This window comes from Physeter macrocephalus, chromosome 14 (assembly GCF_002837175.3).
Source record: "Physeter macrocephalus isolate SW-GA chromosome 14, ASM283717v5, whole genome shotgun sequence".
Taxonomy (NCBI): Eukaryota; Metazoa; Chordata; class Mammalia; order Artiodactyla; family Physeteridae; genus Physeter; species Physeter macrocephalus.
Window position 1 is genome coordinate 79,646,712 of NC_041227.1, and position 10,870 is coordinate 79,657,581.

At 60.2% G+C, this 10,870-nt stretch overlaps 1 protein-coding gene across 4 annotated transcripts; it reads right to left on the reverse strand.

Annotated features, from left to right (window-relative positions):
* Nucleotides 1-482: 482 nt before the first annotated feature.
* On the reverse strand, nt 483-10,864 carry BRAT1 (BRCA1 associated ATM activator 1). 4 transcript variants are annotated; one of them, XM_028499555.2, is made up of 12 exons: nt 9,780-10,864; nt 7,530-7,674; nt 6,616-7,027; nt 6,259-6,375; nt 5,115-5,206; nt 4,280-4,398; nt 4,019-4,205; nt 3,677-3,750; nt 2,506-2,608; nt 2,285-2,383; nt 1,927-2,102; nt 483-1,603 (listed from the first exon to the last, which is right to left on the reverse strand). In XM_028499555.2, exons 1-12 carry the CDS (start codon nt 9,876-9,878, stop codon nt 905-907), a joined length of 2,322 nt encoding a protein of 773 aa, XP_028355356.1. In that variant the 5' UTR covers nt 9,879-10,864; the 3' UTR covers nt 483-904. The 4 variants fall into 4 exon arrangements, with proteins under 4 accessions (XP_028355356.1, XP_028355355.1, XP_028355357.1 ...); XM_028499554.2 differs by having other exon boundaries at nt 485-1,603; nt 7,530-7,677; XM_028499556.2 differs by having other exon boundaries at nt 487-1,603; nt 6,655-7,027; nt 7,530-7,677.
* Nucleotides 10,865-10,870: the final 6 nt, after the last annotated feature.

Below are 10,870 nucleotides of genomic sequence, written 5' to 3' on the forward strand. Positions count from 1 at the left end.
AGATGTGTCTTCTTTTCTCATATACACATTCAATGCTATAAATATCCCTCTGAGCACCGCTTTTGCTGCATCCCACAAATTTTGGTAAGTTGTAATTTCATTTTCATTCAACTAAAAATATTTTTAAGTTTCTCTTGAGATTTCTTCTTTGACTGTGCTGGCTGCTTTAGAACACTGAGACACTTACCTCTGGGAGGCAAAGAGTAAAATCCCCATTTTACAGATGGGGTAACAGGTCAACCCAGGGTCACATGGCTGGGAAATGGCAGAGCTTGGACTGGTGTACCATCTGTTTGGTCCCCTGAGGACCAGCCCAGAGCTCAACTCCCCTGATGTTACCACTGGAGACTCTACGTGCCTGGTGAGTTGAAATGGTGAGCTCTGAACTGCTACAAGGTCAAGCTGATCCTGGGGGTTCAGAGACTGAGAACCTGGCTTGGTTAGACCTGGGGTCACTATCGTCAGGGGCCAGGGACCAAGGCCAGACACTCTCCAGCCTGAGCTGTTTGCTCTTTGACCTTGGGTGTCCCTGGGGCATGGTGGGATCCAAGCAGAGGAACCACCCCTCCATGCCAAGGAAGCACGTGGCCACTGTGCAGAGGGTCCCTCCCCAGATGTTTCTCCAAGCCCCCACCAGGCCAGGGGCCTACCCCTGGGCAGTCTTAGAACACTGTGCTGACCCAGTGGCACCGTCAAATCACATTTATTTTGAGTAGAAAATAAACCACTTCTTCAGCAATACATCAAAAGGTGGGGCTCTTTGAGCTTGCCGGGCTCACCTGGTCCTGGCTTCCCTGGAGGGTCCCTTGTGCAGCCAGGCCAGACTAGAGTCCTCAGGATGCCAGGGCCCAAGGAAGGTACGTGGTGCAGCAGCAGGGTCCTGGGGAGGCTGCCACTAGGCTGGTCAGTAGCAGTCGGCCTCGTTCTCCCCGAGGACACCCACGGCGGCCAGCACGTCCTGCAGGAGTGACTGGGGGCTCTTCTCCACGTGGTCGCTGCTCTCAGCCAGAGTGTCCCGAAGGCCCTCCAGGTCTACAGACCTCAGCACAGCTACGATGGCCCCGGGCTCCAGGTACCCCAGGGGCTGACCCTGCTCACCTGCCTGCCATCTCTGCAGGGTGGCCTCCACAGAGGCCACGCTGGGACTGTCCCCCGCCTCCTGCAGGCTGCCACAGGAAGCAGCCTTGGCCCTCAGGAACAGGAGAAGATCACAGGACTTCTGGGCCACAGGTCGGTCACAGTCAAACAAGGCACGGAAGGCAAACTCAAAGAGCTGCACACGGCAGAGCACCTGCAGGGCCTGGGCCAGCACGCCAGGTGGGGCTGTTTCGGGCAGGCCCACGGAATAGGGACAGCGGGAGCCGCGCTGACCCAGCAACTGCTCCAGGAAGACCAGTGCCAGCTCGAGGCCCTGGGCCCGCACCTCCCAGTCCAAGTCCCTGCTCGCCGCCTGGAGCACTCCGGCCACAAACCGCTCCGGGTCTTCAGCTACATCAGCACGGCCATCCCTCAGCCACTCAGTGCAGACTTGCATGGCGGCCCTCCGGGGGAAGCCCTCCGAGTCTGTGGAGAGGATGTGCAAGAGCTCCCCGAGCAGGCTCTCCTGGAGGGCGGGGCAGGAGGAGCAAGGAGGGACCAGGGAAGTCGAGTTCCTGCTCACAGGCCCGGGGTGCAGCAGGGAGGACCCCCATGAGGACCCCCTGCCATACTCGGCTTCCTGCAGGCGATGCGCCCTTCAGCCCCCCATCTGCCCACCGTCAAACGGGGGTGGCCGTGTCCAAGTGACAGGGCTTCCAGGAAGCGGAGCCGGAGATTCAGGGGACACGCCCGACCCCGAATGCCACCCCTGGGCGGCAGACCCACTCCACGCCGGCATCAGGACAGCCGCCAGGTGGGCGCGTGGCCACAGGACCCACTGCCTCCTACCTGCTGAGCCCCTGGGCGCTCAGGGCTGGCAGGAGTGGCACGCAGCCCCCAGCCAGACAGCTGCCCTGTGGCGGTCACTGCGCTCGCGCGGACGTAACTCTCAGGGTCTCGCAGAAGCTGCCTGGTGAGCTCGGGCACCTCTGAAGCAAGGAGCGCTTGTCTGAAGCCGGTCCGCCCTGGGGGTCCAAGCAGCCACAACCAGCTATGACCAAAAGCTGGGTCCACAGCCTCTCCTCCCTCCCGCAAAAGGCAACCTACATAGTCCGAGTTCCCAACTACCTGGGGACAACGGTGTGCCAAGGCCAGGCCGGCCCTCCTACAGGGACCCCCAGCCCCTGGCCCCACACCCTGCACTCACCTCCCCACTGTCTGGTCATTTGGGTCAGGAACTCGAGGCCTGAGTCCCTCACCTCCCAGCAGGGGCTGCAAAGGCGCTTCTGTAGCACAGGAAGCAGCTCTGGGGCAGGAGGAACGGTTCAGAGGGGCCCAGGCCTTGTCCGCCCTGCCTTCCCACCCAGCCCCCAGCCGCCTCCACCCCTGCTCCTCCCTAAGTTCACCCCTGGGAGGGGCTGGGATTACCTCTGAGGAACTGCTGGGTGTGGGGGTCCAGGTCGCAGCAGCCGGGGGTCTTGGATGAGCTCAGGAGCCACCTGAGTGTGGCCTGGAAGGCCTTCTTCAGAACCTGGAGCGGGAAGAGTGGGGCTGCAGGGCCAGGAGGGGTGAAGCTGGCCCGCCTGCCCCTGTCCACCTTCCAGTGCCCCCGCCCCCGCCCTGGGGTGTAAGATGGGGACGGGGACGGGGGGAGAGGGAACACTGGACTTCATTTTTACGAGGCAGAAGCCTCTGGAAGCGGCAGACTGGCATCCAAGACTAGAGAGAGAGAAGAGGAGGGGACAGCTCTTGTCAGGAAGCCCCACTACCGCGGAAATCAAACTTCTGCACCAAAACAGGAGGAACTACCCACAGCACCTTTTCCTGAAAGCCCTGGAATCTGCCAGGCCTATCATCCAATCTCCCCACTGCCTGCTCAGTACACATGCTAATCCTGCACCCCCAGAGCATGACTCAACCCTGGGGCTACAAGAACGGGGAGATTTGCAGGAAACCTCAATGACAGTTGGGACCCCAAGCGTAAGGCCCACCTGGTTCTAGTTTATATCTCTCATGGAGAATTCCCTGTAAGACTGGATCCTCTCCCTGCTTTCCACGGCCCGGCAACCCCTCACTCAATCTCCACCAACGACAGGCCCTGGGCTGAACCCTGTGCAGCTGCCTGCCCCTTGAAACTCAGTTTAAGAAGCAATTCTGGGGACTTCCCTGGTGGCACAGTGGTTAAGAATCCGCCTGCCAATGCAGGGGGCACAGGTTCCAGCCCTGGTCCAGAAGACCCCACATGCCGCGGAGCAACTAAGCCCGTGCGTCACAGCTATTGAGCCTGCGCTCTAGGGCCCGCGAGCCACAACTACTGAGCCTGTGAGCCACAACTGCTGAAGCCCGCTGCACCTAGAGCCCGTGCTCCGCAACAAGAGAAGCCACTACAACGAGAAGCCCGCGCACCGCAACGAAGAGTAGCCCCGGCTCGCCACAACTAGAGAAAGCCTGCGTGCAGCAACAGACAGCCAAAAATCTAAAATTAATTATTAAAAAAAAAAAAAAGAGGCAATTCTGGCCCCAGAGAGGCCTGCAGGGGTGCCCTGCCTCTGCCTTCCTCCCCCTCCCCTTCCCTCCACCCTGCACCCTGGGTGTGTACCATGGAGCTGGACTCAGGGCTCATGAGGTACTCCAGGAGGATGGAAAACACCTGCGTCACCAACTCTTGAGGGCCTGAGACAGACTGGATGGTCAGTAGCAGTCGGCCTCTGCCCAAGGCCGACTGTTGGATGGCTGAAGCACCCAACCTCCTACCCTGGGGCCTCCCCAGCCCACAAGTGTGACAACCCAAGGAAAACAGGGGACAGAACCCATCGGTCAGCTGAATCCCAGCCCCTGCCCCAGAGGAGACATGCAGAGGACAGCAGTCTTGGGACATCTCTGAGCAGCTGTGGGGCTCGCCCAACACCCGAGCTGTGCGAGAGAAAGCATTCTCACTTACCGGTCCCCTGAGACAGCGCCCCCAGGAAATCCAGGGCAGCTCGCTGGACCCGGCCACAGCCCACCAGGATCGCACAGAGGCGGCCGCCCACATCGGAGGTGGGGGCTGCTGAGCCACTGCAGAGCCGCAGTATTGTCACCACAGCCCCAAGCAGGGGCACCTGCGGCCAGGGCGAGGGGCGCTGGGGCTGGGGGAGGAAGGAGGGTCAAGGCAGGCCACAAGTCCCACCGCCAGTGTGGACCTGGGCCGGGCCGTACCTACCAGCGGCTGCAGCAGCCCCAGGTGGGCCAGAGCGCAGCATAGGAGACCCACACAGGCCGACTTGGAGGAGAGGAGCGTGTCCACCGTCATCGAGTCGCCTGCGGCCCCCTCCAGCAAGCCTGGGGGGCGACCAGAAACAGCTCCCGGTTAGCAGGCACCTCCTGTGTGGCCACCGCAGGCCTTGCCGCTGGTCACTGCCTCATACCAGAGACCAGGCCCGGAGGTTCCGAGCAGGTGGCTCGTCCAGGGTGGCGCCCAGCCAGCCGGAGCTGAGGTCTGAACCTGTCTGCAGGGCTCTCGAGCAGTCCCACTCTCCCTGCAGCCCATGCCTGGGCCGGTTTCCGCTGGTCAGAGGCCCATCTCTACGCTTGACATGGGGCTCCGAGGCACAGCTGGGGCCCCTTCTCTAATCCTCACCCCATCGTGCGGTTGAAGCAAGACAAGCCGCAGCGAGGAAACTCACTCTCCCATCACAGAACTGACCTTCTGGGAGGACGGGTGCCAAGCCCGTGTGCCCGCTCTGGGTCAGGAACCATCCACCACGTGGCCCAGGCCCCTGGTAACCACCACCAACTGCCAGGGTCAGCTGCTCTGGGGCCACTCCAGCTGATGCCCACAGGGGGCAATGCTGCCCTATGAACTCCCAGGCGGGGCCGGGAACAGGTGTGCCGTCTCCACACCTGGGACGGCAGCCCACACCGCAGCCCCCTTCACTCTTGGGTGGGGTGGCGGGCCAGGTACCCGCTACCCATCAGCCCGCCCTGGCCCCAAGGACACTCTCAGGACCCCAGGGTCCTGCCTTCCTGCACCCGCCCACCCTTCCCAAGCAGCCTACCTGGGGTTCCAGGGGCCTGAGCAGCAGCTTCCAGGACACAGGCCAGGGGCTGGAGGAGGATGCCGAAGGCCTGGGTCCTCAGTGCCTGTGGACTGAGGACAGAGGACACGGTGAGGGCTGCCCCCGCCCTCAGGCAAGCTGGCTACCCTCCTAACATCCCCAGCAAGTCTGGCAAAGGGCTCAGTGCTGGGGATCTGGACCCCCCCTTGAGAAACAACTTCCCTGTAAGCACTGTGGCCGGCGCGCACACCACTGGCACGGGACCCCAAGAGCTGCCAGAGAGCACCACCCCGGCCCCAGGAAGAGCCTGGGGAAGGCCTGGCTACACCCACTCCAATGGGCAGTGCCTGCTCAGGGCCAAAGGGATGGGATGCCCCACCTCCTGGAAGTACTCCCAGTGCTGAGATACACTTTCCTACGTTCTGGAACACGGTCTCGCCGATGTGCTTGGGCCCAGGGTGGTTGGGAGGCCAAGCTGGTACAGAGCTCTCCCTCCAAGCCAGCTGCCCAATCCTTCCCTCTCCCTTCGGACCACTCCCTCTCTCTAAACATCCGGAGACCCTGGAGCCCAGAGCCAGGCCTGCATCGTATCCCCAACGCCCTGTGCCCATTTTCACCCCAGACCTGGGCCAACAAGACCGGCTCTAGTCCGCCCGAAACCCTGGAATGACTTCTCTTCCTTCCCACCTCTCCGGACCCCACACACCCTTCCTGGTAGGGCGCACATCCCTCTCCCTCTGGGAATCTGTCCTGTCACTCCTGTCTACTGGGTCCCCCTCCACCGTCCCACAGCCCCTAGTACCGCCCCCCCAGTGGCATGCACGCAGGGAGGCCCAGGATCCACAAGATGAGGCCACGGGGAAGGTGGCAGAAGGCAGCTGAGCAGGTCCTGAGTATGAACCCAGCCCTGCTCTGAGCAGGGCTGCTCCAAGAGTCTCTCTTATCTTTGGGGAGCCTGTGAAAAAGCTATTCCACCACTAAAAAATGTAGAAGCCGGAGCCGGTGCCAACACCCTGGTGATAACCCATGGACTGCCCGGCCGCGCCCCGGCCAGCCGCCTCCGACTGATCTCTGGTTTCAGGAGCTCCCCTGAAGTTCCCTGACCTCTCTGCCTGCCTCACACAACACAAACCCCAATCCTTACCAGTCCTGCAGTTTCAGGATCCCCAAAGCCAGAGGCCCTGCCTGTGTGGGGCTCAAGTGGCTCAGAGTCTGGGCCAAAGTCTCCCACAGGCCACGGTCAGAACTCAGCACAGAAGAGCTGCGGAGGAGGAGCACAGGAAGAGAACGTCATTCCCCCACCCAGCCCACACCGCGCCCGGGGGGCCGCCGTGGCCTGGGCTGGGTGTGCCGGCTGAGACGGAAGGCCCTTCCCAGGTGTGTGGGCTTTCAGACCCCCTCTGGTGTCCCCTCCACTGGAGGCAGAGTTCTTGGGCAGCCAGGGAGATGTGGCCCGGGCGTGACGAATGCCCCAAGACTTCCCGAAGAAAACGAGCCCTACCTCCTGCCCACCCCACCAGCTGCGCCCCGGGGGCCTGACCGGGCCACGCTGAGGAGGAGATCCACGAGCGAGTGTGAGGCTGGGACAGGGTCTTTCTCGAGCAGGCGGGCCACGAGGGGGCTCAGCCGCACCCAAAGGCCTTGCGTCCAAAGGCCACGGCAGTGCCCGAACACGGTGGTCAGGACATTCAGGGCCTGTGTGACCTGCGGGGTGGCTGCAGAGCACAGGGAGTCTTCGATGTGACACACAATCTTCTGGGCACATGCTGGCCAGTCACGAGCCCGCGGACCGCGGCGGCCCTCGGCTGGGCCTCGCATCGCCAAGTCCAGGACGTGCACCAGGAGCTGCCCGGCTGCCGAGGCCACGAACAGGCTGGAATCTCCCTGCAGGGAGAAGATGGTGTCAACAGCACCTGGGGAGGGGGAGGGACAACGGGTGGGGAAAGAAACAGGGTTCAGCTGGAACAGAGTCCGCGGTGACAGCGGAGATGCTGAAACCGCTGAGCAGCTTTAGCCACTGGACTTCAGCACCTCACGGACAGAACTCAGAAACCACCCAACGCGGAGGCACTGTTAGAGGCCCAGCCTCCCCGCTACTCAGAGGCAAAGGAATCAGAACAGAGGGTTCACAGGGCGAGGGGCTTTAGAACCCTGGCCACTTTGGATTCTTCTCGTCAGTTTCAAAGCCACCCCAACTGCTGGGTCTCACCTACAAGCCACAGGACACCGTACACCCTTGAGGGGCCTCCAAGCCTTGGTTACCCCCCGAATGTTCCTCACCACAGCCCTACGATACCACAGCCGCTTGCACGTTCGAGGAAGAGACCCGGCAAGGTGCAGTCATTTCCCAGGAGTCGCACAGCATCAAGCACGGCAAGGGCAGAGGCGGAAGGCAGGGCAGACGGGGGGACTCACCACAGGCGGCAAGGAAGCGCAGGGCACTAGGATGCCGTGCCAAGGTGCGCAGGCCCTGGACCCAGCCGCTGCGCACGGTGGGGGCTGTCCAGGCCGCCCCTCCGAGGGGGCCCGCCTCCCCAAAGAGCGTGGGCAGCAGCTCCCCCTGCTGGGAAATGGAGAAGGGAGTGGGGACCTGAGCAAGTCCCGGGGCCGCACGGCGGGACGGCTTTCCCATCGGTCCCAGCCGGTCGAGGCACTTGTCTGGGGGGGCCGCCTCGTGAGCTGCCGACACAAAGAGCCTGTGAGAGGTGGCAGGTGGCCACCAGGGCCAGCCGATGGCAGCCACAGCACTGCCAACTCTGCCTTCCAGGGGAGAGAACTTCGGAAGGGAGAACTGGGCTTTACATAAAGGCTCATCAACCCTGTTGCAGTTCACTTCAGAAACCCTTCCCCCAGACAGCCCACCAACTGCAACGCCAAAGGTCCCCCCCTGACCGTGACGTGCTGCGCTCAAGCACCCCAAAGGTCTCCACGGCCTACTGGGCTCTTGTGCTTGGCACTCGGGGTGCTCCAGGGCACCTGCCCTCCTCCAGGTGTCCCCTACCCTGGATTCACCAGCACGCCCCGTGAGTCAGGCCTACCCCCCCACACTCCTGCTCAAACCCCTTACAACCCGGCTGCAAGACCACTGCCCCTAGGAAGCTGACCACGCCACCCCGTCAGCAGGCGGCGGCTAACTCCCCGCTCAACCGCCACCTGCTCATGGACATCCACGGGACAGTAACGCACTGTCCTGATCTGCTGCCACGTGCACAAGATTCTTGTTCAGTACAGGGTGCCAACACAATGAGTGGGAAACTCGGGGGCTGCCTCTTACAAACGGAGCCCCTCACGGGTGTAGCTACTAGCTCTGAGCCTTGTCTATCTTGACAAGAAAATGCCGGTCCCCACCCTCAAGTCATCTCAGACTCCAGGGTAAGGGACCACAGGGCCTCGGAGACACACTTCCAATCACTCGCGGATGACTCTAACGCCGCAATGGCCTCGAGGCCTCGAGGGGTCTGGCTGGAGGCGGCAGCTCACAGGGCAGGCCCTCTGTGGATCTCGCGTCACCGAAACGCCCCCCCCCCCCGAGCTACAGCCTCTCCCTGGGGGCAGCTCGCAGCCCTCTGTGGACCTCGCGTCCCCGAAACGCCCCCCCCCCCAGAGCTACAGCCTCTCCCTGGGGGCAGCTCGCAGCCAATGGGAAGGTACAAAGGCTCAGCCCCCTGCCTCAAGCAGTTTGTCCACATGTCCCCTGCCCAGACACCATCTACTGATGAGCATCTGGCTGCTGAAGGGCCCTTAGGGCTGCCAGACCCCCTGGGAGTCCGTGAAGGGCCAGGTGAAAAGGGAACAGGAGCCCAAGCCAGTGCCATGGGCCCAGGACAGAGAGCAACCTTCCACTGCGACTCAGAGCCCGAACCTGCCCGTGTCCCTCGTCCCCAGGTACAGGGGGCCAACCACCAGACTGAAGGGCAGTCAGTGGCCTTCTAAGCCTCTAAAGCCATGGTCCACCTTGGGAAGGAAGAGGAGGCCATGGAGAAGTAGAGACAGGCACTGAGAAGTGCTCAGGAATCCATGCAGCTGGGGAGGCCATGGGACTGGGGCTGCGGAGTCACCTTCGGAGAAGCAGACGGTGTAACAGGGCATTCGAACAGTGCGACTCCTCAGGGTCTAGGGCGAGCTCTGCCAGTTCTGTGGGCTCTTATATTGAGCCTTCACGGTCTCCTAATCCAGGAAAAAGATGAAGACTCCTAACCTGCTTGCTGGCCAGGGCGCCCAGGATAACATGAATGTGACTTTGTAAACTGAGGTGTTTTACCAACTGCAAAGCACCGGAGGTGTGGGTGGATTATCATACATGAAGTCATTTCCTAAAACACACTTCAGTGTAGAACATCCCGGGAAGCCTGTCCCGCAGCGAGCTGGTGTGGGCTGGGCCCCTAGAGCCTGCCCTGCTGAACAGAGAAGCGCCCAGGAAGGGCAGCGTCAGAGCAGAGAGCCAGCCCCAGCTCTGCCTTATTTTAAAATGTTCACCGTTCGCCCCAACATCATTCCTGGTGAGTTTTTCAAAGAAGAATTATACTCAGGAATAAAAACCTTGCGGTACACATCAAGACATGCGGGCAAAACAAGCTTCAGAGACTCAGGGGTCATGAGAGCCACCACTGCTTTGTGTACCTGCAGGAGAAGGTGGGTCACTCAGGTGGGAGGACCCAGGCTCACCTGAAGATACTGGAAGCAGTTTTCCTGGGCTGCAAATATCCCTGCGAGGCGGAGTGAGAAGGAGAGGATTCTGGAACTTAGGTCCTGGGATTTCAGCATGTGGAACAGCAGCTCTACCAGGCAGGGATTTTCCTGTAGTAACAGGAGACTGGACCCTGGAGACAGGCCCAGCCGGGAAGCATGTTACCAGAGGCACGGCACGTGCCTCCCTAAGGGACCATTCTTCTGGCAACCCCCAGACTCCCTTTCTCTCAGGCTATTAGACTTAGCAGTCCAACTGGGAGGAAATAGTTGCAACAACTGCCACGAAGGATCCATAACTTTAATTCAATGAGGGGGAACAATATAGAAAGCCAATACCTTAACAACAGGCAAAGAACTTGGACAGAATATACAAATGGCCAGCAAACCACGAAAGATGTTCTGCCTTGCTGATTATGAAAAAGAAACGCAAATTAAAGCAGAAGACAATTTTCACCTCTCCAATGGATACTTTTCTCTTAAACTGAGAACACAAAAGCAGGAAGCACAATGGAACAGGCATTCTTTTCCAGACGTGGCATCTAAAACGTCTATACGCAACTGCTCTGTCATTCCAAAGCACTGACGGGGGTGGGGGAGGGGAAGGGGAGGAAATCTGGGGCACCACTGGGAGGGCTTCCACTTCGAGGCCCTTGTGAAAGGACAATGAATGGCACAGTAAGGAGAAAAAACAGCGTGAAGGAGAGAGAAGCAAGAATCAAAGAAACCAAAAACATGTGGGCAAACCTAAAAAAGCAATGACTTTAAAAATTAAGTAACTTTTGAAGGAGTCTAAAACAAAACAGAATCAAAACACCAGACAACAAACCACGGAAGACTGGACTGAGCTGGAGCTAAAGTGCCCGAGGCTCTGTGTGTGGTTGCGTAGAAGACAGAGATTCTAACTGACTTTCAACTTTTAAAATCCAGTTTGCACATGAGAGTAACCCCTAAAAACGTAAGTGGAATGCTTCAAAACTTCACTTCAAAACCAGAAAGACTGAAAAAACAAAAGCTTTATTAATCCAATGGGGGGCAGAAAAGGAGGTAAAAGGCACAACGACAAGGCA